Below are 26,202 nucleotides of genomic sequence, written 5' to 3'. Positions count from 1 at the left end.
AGCAACCAGAAATGTTATAAAACAGCGAGCAATATAAGGATATTACCATTCATGGTGCCTTCAGCTGCATGCCATCTCCCTTATTCTTTATAGCTACTGTACGCCTGCAGCACAAAAGCAGAAAAAGTGAGCAAAAAAAACCTGTCAAGCAAAAACTGCCGCCCAACCATGGACGAGTAATTACTCAGGCTGAATATGGAGTAGACCTTTGTGCAGGGTGCAGACTGATATTTTTTATGAGATAACTAGCTGAAAAGGCTAATGAGCAACACATTGTCAACAGGCGCTGGTGTTCTGGTCAAAAACTTTTAATTTGACACCTCCATTTTCTATCATCAAGGGGTAAGAGACAAAGAGCGCCTGGAACTCTTCAAGGCTTCTGGGTAACTGTGTCTGTCAGTGTCCTCAAAACAGTAGCAGCAGCCAGTACTGAAGAGTACCTCCTTCTGCTCAGCGGGCTTGAAACAAATGGGTTATTTAGAGCCTACTTCATTTGCACTTGTGGGGAAAGGGCAGAAAGGAAATGAGAACCTCTTGACGGTTCAACATTGGATGTATTTAATTAGCCAATTCACTCTCTGCTTTGCCGCCTCGGTGGGCACAATGCTTCTTTGTATTTTTAAAAGTAATTGTCACTTGCCGCATCAGCATTCGGCAGATCCAGGCATGCAGACAGAGGCAGAAAAAATAGCCCCCGCCCCGCTGCTAAGAGGTTGTAAAAATAGACATGTAGGCAGACATTATGCTGCATTGTTGGTCAGAGATAACCTATGCAGATTGAATGCCTTGTTCACTAGCCATGAAATAGAGGTGTAGGCTTGGGCATGATAAGCTCCAGTGGTAGTAGGAATCAGTAGTTTATCATTTTGCCTTACACAGCTGACTGAGCTCTGCATGTGGTTTTGCTATTTAACACAGTTAAATGGTTAAGAGTCTGATGGCAATACACAGTACAAGCCAAAGCCTTCCAAATGTTACATGTGTTCAAAATCCTCCATACATGATACAAGCGTCTATACTCAAGACAGCAAAGAACTACCAGACCAGCACCTCTCATGGTGAACCTGTTCGTTTTAAAAAGTTAAGGGTATTACATTTCAAATGAAAAGTGCCATTTTCATATATTCAAGCTACGCTTCCACAATGATTCCAGCTACCCAAGCATAATATTACCACAAATATCATCAGGCGCACTCACGCAAATCACCTCCTCATGCTGTAATTACACTCCAGTCGAGGACACACTGCTGCACCTTGGATACAATAAGCTTTCATCACGAATGAACTCGAAGAATGCATTCCCCACGAATCAACCAGTCATGCAATCTTGCAGAGAGAAAAAAATAAATGATGGGATTGTACTTTCAAACAAAAGGTTTAATCTTTTTTTTTTTTTAAGATTGATGACAAACATACAAAAGCTTTGGAATGCAGAATGTAAATATATAGGCTTCTCAACAGTTATAGTACATTTAATTATCTATTACAATTAATAAAAGAAATTGGGCAATTAACAATTTTTATGAACTGCTCTTGCTTTGTTCTTAAGATTTAGATTTACTGGATTCAACATGTTGAGGCTGTCATGGCACACTGCCAAACAGGTTGAGAGAACCAACCAGAAATAAAAACTCGACTTGCATGCCAAGTGAACAAAACACATATACAAAAATATACACGTTCATATGCATGAAGTTGCTCTGTCAGCCGTCCAAGGTCTTCTTTAATTATCCTCCAAGACTGAATAAGTGAAGTCTTGACCTCCTGGTCACTGGGGTTTGACATCACAGCTTCAAGTATGCCACCTGAGGAGAACAGGCAAAAGGTCAGGAGAGCCTGAAATCACTATGGAAACTTGTGTAAGGTGAGAATGAAGTTAAACAATGTGTTTCACTTCGCATTGTGGAAAGCGGCAGTCTGTATTGTGTTTTGACAAATTTCACTCCCTAAAAAAAAAAAAAAAAAAGCCCAGGCTTCTCCCTTTCGGTCTGATGGTTGAGAACGGCAATACATTAACTGCAATTACTGTCTTCAAACAACACGAACCACAGGTGGGAGAGATTTAATCAACTCCAAGCACAAAACAAGCACATTCACATAAACAGAGCACAAGAAACAAATCAACCCAGCGCTTACCCCCCCTCCTCCCTCCATCTGCTATTACTGGGTGTTTGCCTGGTGCAGACAATGGTTGCGCTCCAGTGAGAGCTCTATATTGGGATGATGGATGAGGGCATTTGCCTCACTCAAGGCCCTGTCTACTCCGTCCCCATGCCAGTGTCTGCTCGCCACTCAAGCGAATCAATGGTAATTCATACAAATGATAACAAACGGCAACCAGAGGTGAGCCACTGCAAAAACATCTCTAAATCCCAGAAAAGGAAGATGGAACAAAGCATGATAAGGACTGGGGCCATGGTAGTCTCCTGCGTAGAGAAGCAAACTTGTGACGGGATGGTTGCTGGTTCAAATCCTGACATGGCAGACACTGTAGGAAAGGGAGTCTCTTCCAGCTTAATGAGTAGCCACTGAGCAAGACACTAAAACCTTGGCTATGTAGAGGGCTGCGGTTGTACTGGATAGCTGCAAGGCATGAATGTTTGCTGCATAAAAGTGAAGTAGGGCTGGAATAGAGCATGGTGCTCAGACTAAAAAAAAACAACATATATATAACACCTCAACAATGTTATACAACAGCGTTTGGGGCCCATTTTATTGTTTGATGGTGTCTTTTTCTTATTCCTATGAATACCTGGCCAAACATAGATGACTTGAGATCATGGTGAGATATTTCCAGCTACAATGCAGTTCAGCAGCAACGATCTAAATTATTTAAAATGAACACTGGGTTTTGGCATTAGTCCCACAGAATCCCTATTTTGTATTAATGTACAACAATCACAACAGACCAGAATACAGTGTAACAACATGACATGTGTTTTCATTAAGGGTCTGACTCACTTTTCTAAACAACAAAAACCCGTTAATCCATAATCTTATGATGCTAACACTATCAAAACTGTTCTCTTCACTTAAGCATGTAAGGATGGAAAAAATATTAAGTGGAAGGAGAAAATTGTTTGGCCTAACCCACTCTGCTGCTGGCTTTCAATTCTTTTTAAAATGGCACAGACAATGCTAAGAGATAACAGTTAACGAGTGCTGCAATACTGTTTCATTGAGCTTAGAAATTGCCTCATGAATATGCCTGAGTGGTGTGTGTGTGTGTGTGTGTGTGTGTGCATTGTTTGACAGTCAATCAGTACATACCCAGGTAGCTACAGACATGTGTAGAGCAGCAGCGCTATCTGACTTTAAACAAATAGTGTTCATTACCTGATGAGTTTGTTGTTGGGCATTATCGAAAGCATACTGGTGCTACCCATCTCCAGACATCTTCACCAAAAATCAATTTTCACTGTTTGTAATACTTCTATGCTTTTCAGTGGATGCAATGCATTGTGCTAATCCTCTGTCCCACTGTCACCACCACCAATGCATCAGCACTATGTCAAAGATGTGTGTGACATGGAGCTGGATTTTATCCAGACCTCTCAGTCAGCCACAGGAACCCTTGTGGCCTGCCTTGCATTTAATCCACAGTTGAATTCAACAAGCTCAAGCTCATTTGAGGGTTGGCAAAAGTCGATGCAACATGGAGGCCACAAACCTGAGAGTAGAACCATACAAAGTAGGATGAGGTACAGTGGGTATGCAAAAAAATTAAATTCCACTACTTCATCACAAAGTAACTGCTGGAACACCCTGAACATCACTGATTGAAGATACCGAATGTAAAAGTGTAAGACAAGGGGATCCAATTAAATGTATAGTTACTCAGTGTTCCTCCCCAGCACAAGTTCAAGCCATCATATCTAACTTTTGGTTTGATTTGTATGCCTATATACATGTATTATTATGGGTCTACATATGTACATATGTATTTTATCAAACATATTTAACAATGAACTTATCTCTTTATCTTTAATACATCTTTGTTTTTTGTTCTTCTACATTTGCTTCTCTCTCTCGCAAACTATTCCTGGTGCACAATTTGACTGGCCAAGATAGTTTAGTGATGTAAATAACACACAGGACTTGACAAGACACAGAAATACAGTAGCCACAACAAACCACATTACAAAAAGTTTGTGAACTGTTTCACAGTCCGGGCCAAACCATTTCTGGGTCCAGACCTGGACCGAAGTCTGCTAATTGGTGTGAGTGTGAGAGCATCTGACAGTGGATTGTTCCTTTAATTTTCCCTGGATAAATAAATGTAAAACAAACAAAACAAAATAGAACCCTGCAACCTAGTGACTAGGGAGTGAATAAAAGAGACTGAAAGTCTGTGGATATTTAAGTTGTTAAAAGTGTTAAAGTGTTGTTAAAAGTGTTAAAGTATTATTAACAATTTTTAAACTGGTGGTGGTACTGACAACAAGTCTGTCCAGACCAGTTGATGATAATAGGCTTAACGATGTTACAGGTCTTATATAAAATATCACTGCAAAGCCATAAGAGTAATACATCTCCCGGTAGCAGGAGATTAGCTCTGCTACTAGAACTTTTATTTTGCATTTATATACAATAGCTCTTTAGCTCAAGTAGGGAATTTAAAAAAAACTGGGGCTAATCTCTAAGAGTATTAAAAAGGCGCTGAGACAATGAGATGAGATTGGTATGAGGAAACTTTTCCCATAAACACACACCCTTTGACGCTCACTGCCAGGCATTCTGTTATCATAACACTCAAAACTTGGCAAAGTGACAGGGAGAAAATCTTTCCATTTGACAAGTGAGAGAGAGAAAGAGCATGATAGTGGCAGAATATTGGGTGGAAAAGATGGAACACACGAGGAGAGAATTGTGGCAGAGATGCAAAAAGTGCGTCCTGGGAGGAAAACAATTGTAACGCAAGTTCTCAGAGGCAGGGGACGATTACAGATGGACAAAGATATGTCTCTGGCAAAGTGAACACAGCCACTGAGACATATGATGATGCAATTCAGTAGTTACCAACCTTGGAATGTCCCTAGTCCTGCAGGGTAGGTGGGCGTAGAGGCTTCCAAATTTGAGACAAAAGAACCGTAACATTTGGTTGGGAATTGGGGACAACAGAAGCTGATAACTATATTTACCATATTCACTGCCGCGGAACAACTCAGGCATGCCAGTAAACCCAATTGTCATTGAATTATATTTAGCCTGAGATATCTGTAATACACCAGGGAAGTGTGTGTACATATGAGCAATAATAAGCCCCCCCTTGCCTGTCATACAACAAATTTTAATGGAGTCAATTAACTGTGGACTGAGGGGGAAAAAAGGTAAGCACACGTGGAATTAACTGGCAGGATGAGTCCAACTAATATTTGACAGCAAGTCATCTTCTCTTCATCTGATGTAAACTAGGTATAAGGTTTTTGAAGACCACTACTTTTCCCAGCTGAAGCCTCTCACAGCCAAAGTTTTGCACTGATACTGTATATACATAAATGTGTCCAATTTCATATCAGGTAAACTGTTTCCCCCAGAAATGTGGGGAAACAAGTCCTTTAAAAGCCCTTCACACAGCATTATGGATAGACAGAGAAGACAGATAGACCAACAGAGCAGTACCTATTGTTCATATCTTCCTGTCATTTCACCAGGGCACATGGCATATTATGCTATTTTTGTAAAAAAGTAAAAACAACAATGTAAAAGTTGAGCTGGTGTTGATTAAAGTCATTGTAGTATGTATGGCATTGTCTAGCCTAAAGTTGGACTACTTAGACAAGTTTTGCTGGTTTTAAATACTTATGGGCCCATAGAATAATGAATACAGTAGACAGGAGTACTGTAGGAAAAAAGTACCTGTCTTCCATACATTCAGCATACCTTGCTGTAGGACCTGATGACTCTTGTTGTGGTGGCGGATACTGACACATGAGTGGGCTGACCAGGATTGATGTGTGGGTGGTGGTGGCAGACTGGCAGCTTTTTTGCCATTGCCATCAGGAGGTCATGACACTGTGGATACCTGACAGAAAATGACACTAAATCCATATTTTTGCGAAGAATTGGGCTTTTAAAGGTCGTGGTCTTTAACTTTTGATCAGCTGATGAACAGCCTATTTCAGTTTAATGGCTGTTTGCAATAAATTGCTTACTCAATTTTTTTTTTTTTGTCTCACTCCCATTTCTTCTTTTTGCATTTTGAAGCTTTATTTAGAATTTTTTTAAGATCCAACAGTGCAAAATGTAAATTCTTGCAATTTCTCAACTGGTCTTAAGATTTTGATCAGGAGTGTATGTGGAACCTTATCAAACTATCAGAAACAATTCAGATTAAGAGATTCCCATAGACTCTAGAGGGACTAGCTGAGAGCAACTGCACTAGGCAATGGGGATCCTTATAGTAAACAAATAAACAACCAGTATATGGTGATGATGTAATCAAATACACTGTACCATATCAGAGCTGGAGGACACCAACTGGCCAACATCAGATTTTTAACAAAAGGCCAGTTTCAGTGCCATGTATCCGTGAAGTGACATATCGGTCTGACCCTGATGTAAACACTGATACAGCACAGCATCACAGACCACCGCAATTTCGATAAATTCCTATCCTCACGCATCCGTTGGCCCACGACTAATGAATGGAGACGTGTGTATCTTGGGGGAAGTAATTTATTTTGACAATGTGCAGCGGCTCCTGCTGTGACGCTGTGTGGAAGGCAGAGGGACTGAGGCGATGTATTGATCAATTTCTTCCTTCAATTTTAAACTGCTGGATCTATTTCTGCATTAGCTCCTACCTAACCTCTGTGCTGTATCTGTAGGAGTGAGGAGGAGATTAATGAGGTTGGAGGGGTGGGGTTGTTGTCTGTTACCAGGCTCTGGAGTGACACTCCGAGCTGGAACTACTTTACACCCCATTACACTGGCAAGCCGGGGATGGAGGGCGGGGAATGCAACAGCCCGGACAACAGTAGACATTCCACATGCAGCATAATAACAGGCTGTGTTACAGTGCAAACTTTGATCTAATTACAGGCAATGAAATTATAGATGTACATATAACACCATTAACACCATCGCTAGCAGATACCAGTGCAAGCATTGTGATATATTGGGCAAATATTAGACTTTCATAAAAAAAAAAAAAAAAAAAAAAAAAAAAAAAAAAGGTAGGTAGTGTTGTCTACCTTGGATATAATATAATTTATTTTATTTGGTATGTATTGTACTTATTGTTTACACTATGTTCTTAACCCACTTGGGGAATTATTTTCCTGTCCTCTAAGTGGGGTGCAGAGTCAGCCGGCTAAAGCGCTGCTGGAGCAGGTAAAAGGTTCTGTAACTTGCTCTGTATCTCTGTCAAAAGCACTTAAACATGTATGGCTACAAATGTAGTAGCTGTATCAGTTGCAGTAGTGGCTGTATCAGTGGTTGCTGCGGTTGGTGATCTTTGTAGTATTAGATAGATAGATAGATAGATAGATATTGTCATTGCACAATCATAAACGGTATAATAATGCAACGAAATTAGGGCTCAGTACTTTCGGTGCAGGGGAGAGTAGAAAGCATCGTGCATCGTGCAGCCTGCTAGTTGAATAACTGTGGTAATTGCTGAAGTAATGAAAACAGCAGCTGTAGTAGAAATTGTAGTAGTAGTAGTAGCAATAGTAGCAGTAATAGTAGTAGCAGTAATGGTTGCATTTGCAGTTGGTGTAGTAGTGATGCATTTGTTGTAGTCTGTTGTAGTTATTGCAGTACTTGGAGTTGAAGCTGCTGTTGTGGCAGTTATTGCAGTGTTAGGTAATACAGTTGTAGTTGCAATTGCAGTTGTACATGATGCATTTGTTGTAGTAGCAGTAACTGTTGCAGTTATTGTAGTAGATAATGTGGCTATTGTAGTTTTAATTATTGCAGTTGTGGCATATGATGCATTTGTGGTAGTAGTTGTGGCAGTTATTGTAGTTGTAGTAGATAATGTAGTTCAGCAGTTGTGTCTGTTATACCAATAGAGTTTTCGGTAGTTGATAAAGTTATCATTGTAGTAGTTATTGCAGTTGTAATAGATGATGCATTTGTTGTAGTATTTGTAGCAGTCGTTGCTGCAGTTACTGCGGTTGTAGTCACAACTTCCTCCAGCTGAACAGCTCTAAAACCGAAGCCATACTAATTGGTACCCCTTATCAGGTCCAGTCATCTCCCATAACCACCATCTCTTTTTCCGATCAAGACATTCCCCTCTAAACCACAGTTACCAACCTTGGTGTCTCCGATGCAGAGAAACTCGTCCACGCCCTAATCTCCTCCAGGCTTGATTACTGTAACAGCCTGCTCATCGGTGTACCCAATAAAAACCTCCAGAAACTTCAATTCATTCAGAACTGTGCTGCCCAAACTCTGATGAAAATTCACAAAAACGACCACATCACCCCCATTCTTCAGAACCCCCACTGGCTCCCAATAACCTCAAGAATTCAGTACAAGATTGCCCTCATCACCCACCTCTGCATTTACAGCAACGCCCCGCAATATCTCAAAGACCTCCTTACTCCTCATTCATCCTCTCGCAACCTCCGGTCCCAAAGCTCCAATCTCCTTCATCCTCCCTGCATGAGACTCCGCACTATGGGAGACCGAGCCTTCTGTTCCGCTGCCCCCCACATTTGGAACCTCCCTGAACATCTTCGAAAACCCCAGTCTGTGGACACTTTCAAAAATGGACACAAAACATTCTTGTTCAGGCAGGTCTTTTTAAGCTGTCCTTAGTTGCCTTTGAATTTTCACCCTGTGCTCTTACTCTTCCTTCCTTCCTAGCTTACTTGTTGTTGATTTTACTGTTTTACTGCTCTGTGTTTTTTGAAATTCTTTTATGAAAAGCGCTTTACAAATTAAATTTATTATTATTATTAGTTATTGCAGTTTAGTAGTTGTTGTAGACACTGAATTAGTAATTTCTGTAGTTGTTATAGTAGTAGTAAGATTAACTTTATGTTCCAAGTGCTGTTCCAGAGGCTTTCCATCCCAACAAGAATAAACTTGTGGAGGAAACACTGAATACAGTGAATTATTTTGGAATCTGTGTATCCCCCTTCAGAGACATGTACTGGTCCAGCCCTGGCACTTACTTGGAAACTTGGCTTGGATATAAAAGGAAAACAGATTAGATACAAAGAGAGAGGAAATTGATTAACAGTAAAGATGCTCTTGTAGAGCAGGCTCTGCTTTGCTCTTGAAAAATTCAAAGCGGTTGAACCCTAGCTCATAACCCACACCCTCTCTCTTCGCCTCTCACTCCCTCTCTCATCTCCATCTCATCCTCTCCAATGCGCCAACTCCTCAGATCATTATCGGCCTCCAGACCGCAACTGTGCTGAATGCCCTCTCCCTCTGACACTCAGTGTGTTGGAGTGTTTTTCAGACTGTTTTAACCAGGGGCTCTCAGACGCCCTCAGACCATCTCCGGTAACTCTAGATGGCTCTATGATCACATTACCCCTTCTGTCATCCGACATCTATAGCACTGTAGGCTGCTACTCTCAGGAAATGTTTGCCTGTGTCATTTTATCACACTCTTAACCACTACAACCCCCCACTCCCATTCTTGTGCCAGACAGATACTATGTCCTCTGTCTGGGTCGCTCCATCTCTTGGCTTCTCCATTTCAGTTGAGCCTAATTTCACCCCCTGCCCACCACTGTTGTGTTGTTCCCCCAAAGATATAAGGATTTGTCCAAAGTATGACCCAAGTATGTTCCTCAGTACTAGCAAAAAGGGCTTGGTAACAGTGCTATGCAGAATGCCATTGCATCACAATTAGACAGGGAGAGAGAGAGGGGGAAAAAGCAGGAGGCTCTGAAATTTAATTAGTTTACCATCCTGAAGGTTTGTGGTAGAGGGAAACAGTAATAAGCATTTTAATCATAAGCCCCAAGTATAATACCTCTATAACGAGACAGGGGCCTGGAGACTTGTGGTGAGAGAATTATATTAGAATAGTGCTCTGTTATAAGTGTAATCCCTCCATTCAAAATTCTACCTCTAAACTGGAATACCGTTCAATTTCAGCTTTGAAGTTGTGTTATTCCCACTGGACAGATGATAATCTATTAGTGAATTATTAGTACTGTCTCCCACAGTGAAAAAAATGTCCCCCCACCTGTGGTGCCAAATTCATGTACTACTCTACAAGGAAAGAACTGGGGGGGGGGCAGCGGGAAAAGGAAACTGTAACGACACCACGGGTGATTCAGAGAATCAATGTACATTTGGAATTGACAGCACTTCAATAATACAAAGCATTTGGCTATAGTTCAATGTCTGTCACCACTATCATATCAGTGGTTCACATTGGTCTGGATCTTACAATATAGCCTTGGCACTTTTATTTCTAGCTTTGGAAAACAGCCTTTCAAAGTCGATAAAAAAAAGTACAGTCCTTGGACACAGCAAGATATTGTGAACACCTGAGCACTTAAATTTGTGTGGAGAGCATTCTTAAACATCAATATTATGGAAAACAGATGAGACCACGGTAGAAATGATTGGTAGCTTTTTGTCTCATACCAGTGTTATTGCTGTTGTTTTTCAAAATTAAGACCATATTTCCCATAAATCCCATGGGATCCTGTAGCAAAAAAAGGATTTTTTAGGATTTTCATTTTATAAAGGCATTGTTTGTGCTATAAAGAAACATTTGTGTGTGTTTTAAAACAATCCAGGAGATTTCTCACCAAATCTGCCCCAGTGGAGGCCTGTAGATGCTCTCAGTTTTGCTCAGGGCAATTATGAAAAAGTCTCAAAATTAATATTGTCAACATTTTCCAATGTTAAAATGTTACACTTTGCACAGCTAAATGCACCTAAGCATCAAAGGGGAATCTTTGATATCACGTCCTTGTATTTCATTGCAATTAAGTGTTCCTTCTTCAATGCATTAATCTTTAAAGATTAAGAAACACTCCAGGCCTTCAAGCACCCTCATCCATAAGCTTATTTTTCACACCAACCAACAGTAACAGTTTCACCTGATGCAAGACAGCAGATTTTCAGCTAAAAGATTTGTTCACTGTACATTATTCCAGTTCTCATGTCATTTGACAGGAGTTAAAGTTGAAAGTGAAGTTGTTTTCCTTTAAACTTTCTGCGTAGGAAGTACAGGATAATGGTGGTAATTAACAACTGTCTTTAAAACAACTGGGGGAAGAGAGCTGTGAGCAAAGTTGACACCCCTTATTTCACAATCAAACAGTTTTCTTTGGCAACTCTGGCTAACTATAAACATTTTGTATCATTACAGGTGCATAGAAGCTGAACTAAGGCTGACAAAAATAAAACCTTACATGCAACCCAAAATAATCCCTTAAACAAGGCCCTAAACCGAAGGCTTTGAATCATAAAATTAATTAAGGTGGGATAAAAACACTGTCAAGCACTGTTGAATTATGGGAAATGTAAGTGAAATAAGTGATCTCTGTCAGGTGAAAGAGTTCCTGTTGTGCTGCTAATAGGCCTGTTTTAACAAAAGATGGAGACAAATTAGAAGACTTTCAGTATCTCTCTGCTCATATGACACAATATCACTGTAAGCATTTCAGTAGAGCTGAAAACAAATTAGCGCTAATTCGACCAGATCAAGAAAACTAGAGTAGGCTAGGGATAAAACTGTGTGCTTGTGTTGACCACAATCCGTTACTCGTTATAATATCTGCTCACCTCGTACGACCTCATGCGCCGCAGTGATGGGGGAAGTGAAGAGTTGCTGTCCTCCAGCAGCTTCAGCAGCTCCTCACACACCTTCAGTGGCAGGACCAGAGGATGGCCGATAGCATTGACCTCCCAGCTAGTTACAACACTGAAAACACACACAAGGAGAGTAATTTACAGGCACTGGCAGACTATTATACTGCCAATAACTCTCAAATGATTTCCAGAGGAGCTGGCATAAATCCCACGTTGAGGCATTACATTGCCTTTTTAATTAATTCGTTTTAATCTAACGCCCGAACAGGTTAATGACTGATACATAAAACTGGATTGATGGTGAACTCCAGTGTCCATGTCTATATTCAGGTGTGTGCATGATGGAGTGTGTGTGTGTGTGTGTGTGTGTGTGTGATTGTGTGAGAGAGCAAGAAAAGATGAGTATGGTAAGGAGGAGAGGAAGAGTGATTGAGAGAGAAAAGATTGATGTCCTGTCAGTATGTAGAGCTGATCCAGTTTGTTTGGGTGACATTTAGCCATCTGTGCTGTTGCTCAGAGAGAAAGCTCTTCTCAAACTTTTGGCAGTTCAAGATAAGAGCCAGGCATTATCTCAGGATGCCCTCAACATGACTGACTGCAACACCATTCAAGGTGTCCCATGCGCACACAGACAGCTGACAGAATATTACTGCCCACAGCTAGAATGGCCTATCAGCAAAAAAATGTATGACAAGAGTAGGTTACTTTTAACACAACGGCAATACTGGAATGATGATCCTGTTAGCTGTAAGTGTTCCTAGCTGCCATGTTTTCTGTTGACAGTAAAAATAAAAAATGTAACCTAAGTAGCTCTGATGTTTAAATGTGTCAGCTTAAAACAGGGTTAAAATGGGTCTGCATGAAAACATAGCCAAGACATGTTACCTACATATCAGCATGCCTACTATAACTGGGGAAACAGCAGCCGATTGCGATTAACTGGCTGCCACCTAATATATTATTTCCATCAGCCTCTATTTCCATACCTGGGCTCCCACTCGAGACTGGCTGCAGCTTTCAGTAAACTCATAATCAAGTCATTGCCATTACTCACAAGCATAATCCACTTAGGCACTGGCTCGCTGATTCTCTAACCAATTATTGCCAGATTTAACAACACATACAGCAACTTCTAGCTTCAGTCAACTGTAACCGACTGTATCCGAACAGGGTTGGCCATCGTCCAGGGAATTCAGCTCCCCTGGCATCACATTTAATTTAAAAAGGTCAGAGATGAGTGATGAAGGGGGAATGGTTAACTTATGCAGGGGAAATAGAAGTAAGAGGAGTGTCTCTTGCATTTAACTTGCATTTAAGGCATCTATCAAATCCCAGATGTATTAACTGTCCTTAATAGGTTTGAGAACTGAACAGCACCAAATTAGCATTTTGGGAACAGGAAGGGTTAACTGGGGAAGAGCCAAAGTTGTTATTCTCATTTTGAAATATTAAAATAAAACAATTCATAAAACAACTGAAGTCAATGAGCACCACTTTTCAGAGTTCCAGAAAAGGCTAAAAATTACAACAAAATTACTATGTACAGCAAGTCCTCTGAAGTCAAACCATCACATCCTGAGTGGATGCACTATTACACTATTGTATACACTTCAATTATCCACATTCTGCTTGATGAGAACTTGCAAGAGTTCAGCATTTGGGGGGGAAAAAAAAATCACGCCCTTTACCCATTTTCAAAATACTGGTGTCAGAGACCAAAGCTACCACAGCTTGGTAAAATAGCAAATTTGTTTAGTTTGTGTTTTGTATGCATAGCATAGCACTCCATTAAAAAGACACAAAAGCAGAAATTCAGAAGTCAGAAGCTGCTTTCATAGCTTGTTTTACCAGGACAATATCTCTCCATAGTCATGATACGTATGATGCACCAATAGGGAAACACCATATGCCTGTGCATCACTCAGCGTACACAGTTTGTCATGTCATTAAGAGATGCACTTACTGCTTTGACTAAGAAGACAGGCCATCTCCTTTCATGTGAAATCTTGTCTAATTACTATCTTCCTGTCAGTCAGCTAGCTGGCTTGTCAAAACAGTAGAAACACAGCATAACTCCTCTGTTCTCCCCTCTCCCTATTCAGCTGTGAGAAAGGGAAGGTGGGGAGGATGCCGAATGCTGATTCGGTTGAAAATAATGAGGGTGGAAGGCTCTTCCTGTGGGGTGCTGCTGTACTGAACGTAGCAAAACACACTGCAACACACCCTCCCACACCTTTTCAGTGCATCACAGCAAGGCACAGAGACACTCTCCCCAGTCAAAACAGCGTCTCCTGTGCATCCGACGAACACGGGTGAAGCTTACGCAACTGACAACTTGGAGATGATAAACACCTTTGATCCGCGAGCTGATTCGTGAAATAACAGACAATTAAGTCTAAGCAGGCATCCTTGGCGCAAAGTGTTCTATTAAGACCTGAAATCTGTTCCCCAACAAAGTAGTCTTTCATCCCTCACAGTGAGCCGAGACAGGTGGTGATTGAGAGCTTGCGCTGGAAAGATGAAAGGATAAGATTAAGGAGAGGAAAACAAAGATAGAGAAAGGGGGGGGTGGAGGATGTGGGAAGTGTCCTTGCTTACTCTCTCTGCAGGATGCCTCTGTCAGAGCAGGCGATGTAGAGGAGTTTGAGGGCTCTGGCAGCCGTGGGTGATGGACTGTGAAGAGCGGGGAGGCTGATAGACCTCTCGCCCTCAACAGACGTCTCTGGGACTGACGCTATGATGGAGTCGCTGTTCAGCAGCCAGAGCTGCAGGAGGAGCAGACAGGTCATTTAACACTCCAGACACATGGATTTGACGTCATGTGGGCGACTGGCCATGCTCCATGACACGCACACCTACAATATGGATACACTAATGTGCAGGAGGATTGTGCCACTATCAAGCTCTTATTCAACATCTGATTTGGGCCAGTCAGTGTCATCCACCTCTGATATGATGCAGTATAATTGATTGCATACATATTACCTCTGCCAACAGAGATGGACAAGACTTATGTTTTCACTCCACTCTGTTTGTTTGTTTGTTAGCAGGATATCTCTAAAAGTTATGAACTGCTTTGCATGAAACTTTGCAGAGAGGTTATTCATGGGGCAAGGAAGAAGTGATTCACTTTACACACTGACTGGCTATAGTGGATAGATACACTATAGCTGGATAAAGCAGAGGGCATGGTTTCACATAAAAAGCATTCAACTTTATAACAAATTCACTTAATGCCATGAAACTCTGTGGAAAGGTTGGCCATGGGGCAAGAAGGAACTGATTAACTAAGCTAAGACCAAGCTTCCTGTTTTGAAAAATGTTATCTTAGTTTTTAAAAGCCATTTATGGCTGCCCTGTTGTAGCCGAGCAGGAGACTGCAGCACATCAATATCAGGCTCAGTACTGAAGCGACCAGTGAAATGATGGTTTCTACGACTGAGGATGATACCAGATAATCTGTAAGTAGGCCACAGGTTCCAAAATAGCAAAACTGTCCTTTCAATGTGTTACAAAAATATAAGTATACTTCATTAAAACATTATGTGCATTTTAAAAACAGAGCTGTGGTCCCCAGCTCTGACTGGCTTAGTTAATGTGCTGTCTGGAAAATCACTGCACATGCCACTACTTGTGTGTCCCTTAGCAACCATTTTATTTAGCTGCAGATCCATAATTATGTTGCTTGGTGAAAGAATAATATTAACTTTACCTCTGATAAAAATGAAAGATTTATTGAACGTCTGTGCTCTGTTTTGTTCTGCTGTGGTGTGTTGCTGCTATTTATAAAACAAAATAAGGCATTTGTGGCTGATTTTATGAAAGCTAAGGGCTTGGCACCGTGCCAAACAGCTATTAACGACTGGACTAAAATCACTGTAAATCATGTCTTTATTGTTTGAAGAACCTTCTGTATCACTCATTATTTACTACTTCTCAATTAATCAAGAAGTCTATTTTTACCAAAATGATGAGGACTCTTCTGAGCGTGTTGGTTTGTTCTTACCAGTAAGAAGGCTTTTTCATCAGGAGACTGGATAGAGAAGTGGAAGGTGCTCAGAGAGTTGGACAGCGTCAGTAGCCGGGCTGCTAGAGTTTTCTCCAGGAAAAGAGATCTGTCAAAGCATGACAATGTTTACTGACGAACCAAAAAGGCATGTGAATGTTGCAGCCATTTCCTCTGCTGAGACACCAAAGATGCTGTTTTAATCTGAATTGAGATTCACACAGCCGTCTCTTTCACACACTTACAGTGTAATGGAATGGATCTATGTCTCTGTGCGATTTGGCAAATTGACCCCATTTCTTTCTATTCACCACGGCCATCCAAGATGAGGTAATTGATTAAAACAAGGCGATGGAAAAAGTCCAAAAGAACAATAACGATCATTTTGGAGAGCCTTTTGCACTGTGTGTTAGTATTTTCTTACATATTAAATTCAACTCTACTGGTGGTGACATCACCTGCCACCAATAGCAAGTACCCTACTATTCACCATTAGAGGTCAGGCTTTGAAGAGGTTTGGTTGAAAGTGCCAGTGATGAACCTGTAGCCACTTTTAACTGCTTCTTTATGCAACACTTTGCTTCAACAGCTACATCAGCGTACCCACCTGTTTAGCAGAGCTTCTGACTTCCTGTCTCCCACACTGGGCTCCACTATGACCTGCGTGATGTACAGTTTCAGGGTCCCTGAAAGGTAAAATAGACAGAGACCTTATTCTAATGTACTGATGATGTTTGTGACTGAAAATTGATTAGGATTTGGAAAGGATTAGTGTACCTGGTGCAACAGCCTCTCCCAGTACCGATGAGCAGCTCTTACAGGAGATGAGCACTAGTCTGTGGCACGGTTTCTACACACAACACAAGCACAGACCAGGCAACGCTCACTACAGTGTACCCACGGGTTTAGTTTGCCTGTTGTAAAACCACAAATCAATAACCACAGGAGCGTGGAGACACAAAGGGAGAGGGAGAGAGATAGAGAGAGAGAGGGAGAGAGATAAAGTAGGCCGTGACTGTCATTTGTCCTCTTGCTCTTTCCATCTGTCTCCCCGGTTCCCTCAGTCTCAGTCACGCAAAGAGTGTCACTTGTGCAGAGAATGACTAATAGAGGAAAAGGGAGATCAATCCTACTCTGCAGACTGCAGGAGTTTGACTTCAGTGACGTAGACGTTGCTATCTGAAGTCTGTGTGTCTTTGTGTAAGTGTGTGTGACAGGGTTAGAATGACACATTGAGCTGACATTTGACTTTTATTTTAAAAAAAATCGGCTATTGGTCGGTCAGGATTGTTATGGAGGGGCCGATCTGATCACACCTAGTCATTATGTTTATTATAGTTTTTATATTAAATGGCTGAGCAGATAAATTATTTCAAAGTGGAGAGGATTTTACTCAACAGTGCCTCTTCACCCTGCCTTCAGGAATACTAACCCATGTAAAAGAATTCATTATGGCTTTCATTGGAGAGTTTAATATCCTATAAGATGGGAGGGTTCTCCTCATGGCCGGTCCTTCCATAAGTTTTGAAAGACTTTCCATAACTAAGACAGACTTTCTCCATGAAGAGAAAATATTATTTCTTCCTAGTTTGTTGAGTGGTTGGTTTCAGGAGTTTTCAGTGTCTGAGACTGTGGGCCTCCCCATGAAAAAACCCTCACCCCCATAGCGTAGCTCAATTTGTGGGTATCTATGGGATCAAATAGATTTAATTTGATCCCACAGACATTCCACAACTGAGCTCAGCAAGCCTGGTATTGCTGTTAACATAATTTAGTTAGTTTGTTTGACTCTGGGTTAGTAGGAAAATAGTAAAAATTTGCCAGAACTATCCCTGAGTTATTTCTTTAGCCATGAGACAGATACTTAGGCTACTCTACAGCACAGCCTCCTTTTATTCTCCTATTTATTCTAAATTTTTCATGAATATCTTTTCACCCTCAGTCCCTGAGCTTCCCTGAAACTGTTGGATGACTCCAACTTTGAAAACCTCTGATCTAATGCAACAAATGTGTGAAACAAATTGGAAAAAGCTGTCTGTTATGTTAACCTCTGCCAACCAAGATGGAGGGAGGCTCTGTTTTCTCCCCTGTCGGACTGTTTGCAAGGTATCTCAAAAGGTAATGATTGGAGTTGGCTGAAATTTGGAGGACAGATAGCCCTTGGTTCAAGGATCAGCTGATTTGATTTTGATGATGATCCAGATCTGGGATTTCTGCCATTAGACCTTTTTTTCCCTCCTTCTTTAGCCTGAATCATTAAGCAGCACTCATTTACTGGTACTGATACCAGTACCAGTAAATGACAACACTGCATTCACATATTATTTTCTCAGAAAAATCCAACCTGTAAAACAAACAATAAATAAACAAACTGTAACAACAGAGTGCTGCACAAATGATCTGTGGTGGTGGAAACTGGAGCTTTACCGACTGTTTTCTAGCCCTTGCTTCATGAAAAGTATTTCTGGGTACCCTACACACTGTACCATGAAACAAGTTGAAAATGTATTATGATTCCTGTAACGTATTCCTCGTACCTTACCTAATACTCTAGTGTTACTACTCCTGCAGTGTGAAACAAGCTGTAAAACATATTCTGTTACAGTGACATGCAATAGTTTGGGCACCCCTGGTCAAAATGTCTGTTACTATGAATAGCTAAACAAGTGAAAAATGACCTGATTCCAAAAAGGCATAAAGTTAAAGATGACAGATTTTCTAATATATTAAGCCAGTTTACTTTTTTCCCATCTTTTTCAGTTTTAAAATAACAAAAAAGGGCCTGAAGCAAAAGTTTGGGCACAATGCATGTTCAGTACTTAATAACACTCCCTTAGGCAAGTATCACAGCTTGTAAATGCTTTTTGTAGCCAGCTAAGAGTCTTTCAGTTCTTGTTTGGGTGATTTATGCCCATTCTTCCTTGCAAAAGCCTTCTAGTTCTGTGAGATTCTTGGGGCGCCTTGCATGCACTGCTCTTTTGAGGTCCATAGATTTTCAATGATGTTTAGGTCGGGGGACTGTGAGGATCATGGCAAACCCTTCAGCTTGTGTCTCTTGAGGTAGTCCACTGTGGATTTTGAGGTGTGTTTAGGGTCATTATCCTGTTATAGTGGCCATCCTCTTTTCATCTTCAGCTTTTTTACAAACAGTGTGATGTTTGCTGCCAGAATTTGCTGGTATTTAATTGAATTCATTCTTCCATCTACCAGTGAAACGTTGCCTGTGGCACGGGCTCCAACACAAGCTGAAAGCATGATCGATCTATCCCTGTGCCTAACAGTTGGAGAGGTGTTCATTTCATGAAATTCTGCACCCTTTTTTCTCCAAACATACCTTTGATCATTGCAGCCCAAAAGTTTTATTTTAACTTCATCAGTCCACAGGACTTGTTTCCAAGATGAATCAGGCTTGTTTAGATGTTCTTGTGCAAACTTCTGATGGAGAAGATGCAGGAAAGGTTTTCTTCTGGTGCACAGTAGAACTCCAGAGTCTGCTAAATCTTCCTGAAGGTCTTTTGCAGTCAAACAGGGGTTTTTATTTGCCTTTCTAGCGATCCTACAAGCAGCTGTCTCTGAAAATGTTCTTGGTTTTCCAGACGTCAGCTTGACCTCCACCATTCCTGATAACTGCTATTTCTTAATTACATTACAACGTGAGGAAAGGGCTACCTGAAACACTTTGCTATCTTCTTATAGCTGTCTCCTACTTTGTGGGCATCAGTTATTTTGATTTTCAGAGCGCCAGGTACCTGCTTAGTGGAGCCCATGGCTGTTGGTTGTTGGGACAATGTTTGAGGAGTCAGTATGTTTATAAAGCTTTGAAATTTGCATCACCTGGTCTTTCCCAATGATGACTGTGAACAAGCCATAGCCCTAACAAGCTAATTAAGGTTTGAGACCTTGGTAAAAGTTATGCGACAGCTCCAATCTCTTGGGGTGTCCAAACTTTTGTATGGCGCTACTTTACTTTTTTCCACTTTAAAACTGTACAAAACAAAAATAATATATTAGTCTTGCTTAAAATGTTGAAGAGAAAGTTTCATATTTAACTTAATGCCTTTTGGAGATCAGTTCATCTTCTACTCACTTAACTATTCACAGTAACACAAATTTTGACCAGTGGTGCCCAAACTTTTGCATGCCACTGTATATTCTTGTTAAGTGACCCATGTAAAATCCATTATCCATTATTCATCCACTTTCCCAGATGATTTTACAAATTCCATAACTTTCCCGTTCTGGATTACATCCCTTAAAAGTCCATTATACTCTAGAATTCCACTGCAAATGAGAATCCTGAAATGTTTTTTTCAGAGTCTTTTCAAACCTGCCAGGAAGAAAAAACACTTTTTTCTGGTCAACACTGCATATTTGTAGTTTTCTGCAATTATTGGTATGAAATTGGTCAAATTTAAATGGTTTAAATCTATCACAAATATGGGCTATTGGCAGCTGCAGTCCAAAAATGTCAGAATTGGCCCTGAAAAGCCACACTGGTCCATCCCTAACAAGGTTACAGACTCACACCAGTCAAGTGAATATGAGCAGGACTGATAAGACATGCTGTTGTTTTGTTTGCAGTACACCTCACCTTTGAATCCTGGCTGCCTTCTGCGCTGACAGAGCTTACTTCCTCAGTGAGAGTGTGTTCACAGCTACCGTCTCTGACCAGAAGAAAGAAGGTGTCACCCAGCAAACAGTCCTCTGCTCGAGGCAACAACTTCTTGTTAGCGAACGGATCTGGGTGGCAACACCAGTCACTCACAATAGCATTCCAATTGCCATTGGGGAGAGGAAGCACACGCTTAAACACTCTGGAAGGAGGGGGAAAACAAAAATGCAATTACAATGAGAAAAAAAGCATTTCTTTGCTTTTTTTTTTTTTTTTTAAATCAAAGTCTGAGCATAGTTGGAAATTTTAAATTGTAGTCATCAGAGTTTGCAGCAATGAGTGCCGTTATCTCTCAATAAGCACCCAGTTCCCTGAGGTCAAGAGAAGATCAGAATATAAAAGAGAAAGAAAACAAATTACCAGACATCACCACAGGCTTAAGGGATATGCCTCACAACAATTAAAAAAAAAAATCTATTAAATCACTTTGTACACAGCATTTTTATGAATCTGCTTTTATGTAATTGTTTCTCATTTTGACCATTTTAAAAGGTGGACTGTTTATGTAGTTTTTTCCTATTATTTTTTCTTATTTAACAAACTTTCTATTCAGACTGTGTCTTGTTTTTTATCTCATGCTTATATCTTTTATTTATATATTTTATTATTCTTATTGTTCTGCATTCCTGTAAAACATTTTGTCAACTCTGCCTTTAGGCAAGTTTTATTCTAATAAAAATGATAATTGTGGCAATGATTATTAATTATGTGGTGGTATCACTGATTTGTAGCAGTGTTAATAGTTGACACCAAGACTGAAAATGACTTTGCCTGTAGCTCAGAGCAGCCATAAAAAGCACACACATTTGTTCCAAAGCACAGTGCTCGCTCTGTTGGTGAAACTCTTTTTAACTGGACTCCCAACACTTTTTCAGACACGTCTTCTTGCCCTACCCAGGGCGAAAAAAAAAAAGTTATGGGCAATTTTCAGCAGGTTATTGCTTAGAAACATAGCCATAGGGGGAAAGTCTTGGGTAAAGCAGGCACTGCAAGGGGGAACAAGTTTTAGAGTGTCACATTGCTGACCACAGGAAGGAACATGCTAAAGGCAATGATACCACTGTCCTGCAGTGCAGAATACACCTTCAAGTCAGACTCGCTGGTGACACACACTATAATTCAGTCAGACTTGACAATTATGGACTCCGCTGTGGCTCTATCCATCAATTTTCTCTGTCAAACCATCGCTTCTATAACACATGCTGCCCTTCCTGTGGAGAAGGGGATGGAGTGGGGAGGGGTGGATAAATAATAAACAGTTACTCTTCCTCCTGTGCATCCTCCTCCTCACCTGTCCTCCAGCAGCCTGGTCTTGCAGCTCTGGCAGCAGAAGCAATAACTCTCTTTTGCCCTGAGTCTCTCCATCATGCCGTCCGAAGCCTCTGTGGAGAACCAAAGACAAACAAATAAACAAGCCGGCTTTGGTGAAAGGGCAGTAACCTTGTACTACGGAACATAAAGTCGATACAATCATGGGTGGCGAGGGCGGCTTGGGTAGGAAGTGGGCAATCAATCTGTTTTTGATTAGATTTGTCGATGGCTGTCCTTCATCGTGGCTTCCTTTTACTGGTGTAGCTGGCAGCAGTGGCATGCACCACATAAAATCTCAGGAAAAGCTGAAAAATAACAGTTTGGTGCAATTATGCAATGTGTACTTCTGACATTAATGCCTCATGAAAGAAAATAAGTAAACCTTGACTCTGATCAGTTGTAAATGGGCTGTTGAATATCCTGAGACAAAGGATTCCACCTCCAGCATCTCAGAGGACCAAGTGACTCAAGCAAATGAATTCAGAGTGGAGAATTTTACAGAAAGAACACAGAGTGTCACAATATAGGTAGGAAAAGACTTTGTTTCTTCTAGGAAAGCAAAGCACGTGTCTCTGTGTGCTCCCATGCTCCTGAGCGTTACCTTCATCTGCACTTTGGTTTACACTGATGCCCAGTCGGAAATGCAGCTCGTCTCCGCAGAGCTCTCCGCTGGGTGTCAGCATGCAGGATCCCTGCTCATGGTTGACTCCTGCTGGCAGCGCCAAGCTTAGCTCGCCTCTGGGAGTCCGGATGTGAAGAGTGGAATCTCCGCCTGTCACAAGCACCTCGGCAGGGCTTCCAGCCACATCTTTCCTAGGGAACAACAGGATAAGACATGCATACATCAGGATTTTGTGAGACCCACAGGTCAACTTGCCTGGTAACTAATGCGTACACCGATAGCTCCTTGGTAACACACAGAAGAGGCCCAACAGAAAGGGGACAAGTGTCAGCCCTGTATTCATCCACTGTGCTGTGGATTTAGCTGTGCACAGTCTCCCATCACTCATTGTCTACTTCCTATTGAAACAAGGAAAGCAGTCCCTGCTAGTTCAAAATGCTGCTATTTTTATATGTAAAATTTTTCATCTCTTCCGGAAAACTGTCAGACTTGGCTGCATACCAGTTAAAACTATTTACCCTTTAGCGTTAAAGCCACTAAAAGTTCTCACTTTTTTCACTTTTGAGATATTGAAAATCACAAACTATAACTCATGACTGTGTTATATTAACATGTTAGCATGGATTTAATGTTCTGCTGTGGAGGATGGTTAATCACATGTTCTCATCATCACTTAACAGGGAAGTTGACCTATGAGCCAATCTCCCAAAAATTTGGAAGCATCAACTCACAAATTTTCTCCAAGACACGAAGCTCACACTTAATTGAACTGTCTTCTGTACTCTTTCAATATCCAACTGTGTTACCTTAATATCACCTGGGGAAGGGGGGTGTGTGAAATGTGAATCCATTTGGAGGTTATGCACCTTTTTGTGATAGGCCACTGCCATTGCCACACCCCTTTTAACCATTTGGCATGGGCATAATACACACACCTTTACACATACACACACTTCACACACCAAATGTTAGCCTTTTAGGATGAAAACTGTGGCTGTGAAAGGGTGGGGAAATCTTTGTGGACCGACCAACCAACTAATCCACCGATCGACCAACAGAGCGAGTAAAGCAGCTGGTCGCAGCCAAAAATTCCTTTAGCACAGATTAATGAGTTCATATAAAAAGACAGCCTGCTGAGAGAAGCACTGTTTTAACTGAAAACAAATTGAAGCAATCTGTAGAGTTATTTTGGTTTTTGGATACATTTTAAAAGTTTTAGTTGATTATGCTAATTTAGGAAACTTCTCTCCTGGACTTCCCTTGGTATAGCTCTCTATCTTTGTTTTCTCCTCTGTGACTGTCTCCCTTGTGTAGAAGTGTTATATCTGGCTTTGGGAAAATGATTCTCTGCTTCTCACGCTGGTCCTACATCAATAGTGGGGAAATGAAGGTACCCACATTTATAGAGTGGTTGGGTGGGGAGGCTCTATTCAGCTCTCCAATAAGCCTGAAATTTCCTCCCTTGAGCTCTCCTGGTCTTTACTTTGATTTCTAGTTTTATATTAAATGGAAAATGTAGAAAATACAGATTTTTTTTCAGTAACCATAAGAGTCCAACAATGCTGTTGGTGCACAGATAGAGAAAAACCACCGATGTACTGTAGATTCAGGACTTTGTGATTGAATAACATAAGTAGATTCACTTCATCTAGCAACTATTTCAAACCTCTTTAACACCACCTAGCGGTGTTATAGATTTACTACAAGAGAAAGAAGCAGAGATGTTTTATCAAAGATTGACTACTTTTAAGAACATCAGCCACTCCATAGTAAATAGAATAAAATACATTTAAAAAAAAGACAAAATAAATATACAAATGTAAAGCCCACCCTCTTGTCTGCAAAAGTGGCATTTATTAACCCTTGCATATCCACTATTCTACTCTCCTACAGTAATTTTTTACTTGACAGAAGCCAAAATGTTGGCCTTGTCTGCAGTATTGTACACAGAGCGGATTCCCACTACATTTACTCAGCAGCACAGAGCAATTTTCACCGCTGCTGCAATTTGGCATGTTGACTACTAGAAACACCTGTGTGCAGCTGAAAGACACTGATGTCCATCTCAAAGCAGAGTTTTGGCACCCTGCATGGCCTCCAGTGAACTGTCTGGCAAACTGGCCAAAACACAGCAAAGTTCAGAGTATTCAGTGTGAGACTGGGGTATACATAAAATTGGAATTTATGCAACACATTCATTTCTGCAGCAAGAAATTACTATTATAAGGCAATTATTAAAATAAAAACACATAAAGAAGACAATATAAGGTGAACTACATTAGGCCTTGTGCATTTGGACATTTTGGTGTGTACAGGCAAACTACCAATGGTACACCAGTGAAGTAATTCCCATAACTTGTACTGACCTAAGCTGTGTTATACTTGATACCAAAAACTATGTAATTCAAAGGGGTTAGAATTTTTTTTTTTTTTTAAACTGTTTTGTTCTATAGTGATAGCTCACCTTGAAGCCTACAAGTTCATCCCATTTTGTTTGTTTTGTAACAACTCAGTGATTGATCTTTCAAAATAGACGATCTTTGGATGGGCACAAACTCAAACACTTTGCATGTACACTAACCAAGCTAGCTTAGCATTTTGTAACTGTAATTTCTGAAAAAAGCGAGAAAAAAAATGAAGGGACAACATTCAGACATGGGTTAGAGCTCATAACCTAATTTAAGTATATTTGAGCAGCCCACGTTGAAACAGTGACACGGCTGTATTCATGACAGACTTAGTTGACGTTAGTTGTTTAGCTGTTAGCTTAGCTTAACGGTACTTTGCCAGTATCTTAAAAAAGGCGTAAACTAGGAGCCAGCATAATGTATAATCTGTGGATATTTACCCCACAATGAGGAGTCCGCTCTGTAGCCGTTTTCTTAGCTCCAGAAAAAGCCCAACTCCATGTGGCTTGGTCTGCGGCTCCATGCAGGTCATTGACTTCAGTCAGAGAAATAACTTTGTCATGAAGAAAAAAAAAAAAAAAAAAACACGGAGAAAAGGAAATAAATCAGAGGTCAAAGAACTGTTAACACACTGGCTGTGGTGAGAACACTGGTACAAAAGTAAATTAAAGATGAAAGTGTTTAACTGGACAAATTTCATTCAATGGACACAAAATTGCCTTAACTTCCACGCCACCGGAAAATAAAGTTAAAAATGATCACTTCCGTTTTTTTCCAAAATAAAAGCGGGGTCAATGAAATGTGAATCGACCCCGTGAAGATACGGAAGGGCAATGCATTTACTTGAGAAAAAAATGCCCTGTCTCTCTGGATTAATTAGAAAATTATCTTAAATTTTGAGAAAGGCTTTCATGGGAAAATGCTATTGTTTTCTGGATTACTGAGATAATTTTCTAGGAATTTTGAGAAAACTTCATCATATGGCACATCAGCTGTTTTACAAAACAACACAGAAAACAATAAAACAGGTGCCCATGCCCCATCAAATATCTGTTCTTATTTCTGTTCTTTATTTTGTACGTATATGTGTATTTTTAAAATGCCCTTAGATGAAAATATTTTATGGTATGAATGAATGAAGAATGGTACAGATTAGACTCTAACCTGTATCATTCTTAACTTCCTCCTTCAGGTTACACAGGCAATTGCCAGACTTATTAAGATGCCAGCAGGTGTGTGATTCTCCTAAAGATAAATGTGATTTCAGATGCATCAGTGGTGAATATTGTATTATATTGTCACTCAGAGTGAGAGGTCCTATTTCTATTTTTCTCTCCACATTATTCCTCACTTTCCTCCTCTTTGTGCTGTATGCTAGCAGCAGAGACTTTTTGTCCTTCCACCCTGCTACTTTATAAACTCTGATGAAACCTCTGCA

General features: G+C 40.6%; 1 protein-coding gene across 1 annotated transcript; it reads right to left on the bottom strand.

The window, feature by feature from the left end:
* Positions 1–1,359: 1,359 nt before the first annotated feature.
* ube3d (ubiquitin protein ligase E3D) lies at positions 1,360–25,512 on the bottom strand. Its single transcript, XM_030071518.1, has 11 exons — positions 25,494–25,512; positions 25,205–25,299; positions 22,336–22,547; positions 21,715–21,805; positions 20,343–20,565; positions 16,529–16,601; positions 16,359–16,437; positions 15,752–15,860; positions 14,344–14,510; positions 11,719–11,857; positions 1,360–1,805 (listed from the first exon to the last, which is right to left on the bottom strand). Exons 2-11 carry the CDS (start codon positions 25,294–25,296, stop codon positions 1,785–1,787), a joined length of 1,206 nt encoding a protein of 401 aa, XP_029927378.1. The 5' UTR covers positions 25,297–25,299; positions 25,494–25,512; the 3' UTR covers positions 1,360–1,784.
* Positions 25,513–26,202: the final 690 nt, after the last annotated feature.

Source organism: Myripristis murdjan, chromosome 16 (assembly GCF_902150065.1).
Source record: "Myripristis murdjan chromosome 16, fMyrMur1.1, whole genome shotgun sequence".
Taxonomy (NCBI): Eukaryota; Metazoa; Chordata; class Actinopteri; order Holocentriformes; family Holocentridae; genus Myripristis; species Myripristis murdjan.
This window is presented reverse-complemented; position numbering and strand designations above follow the sequence as displayed.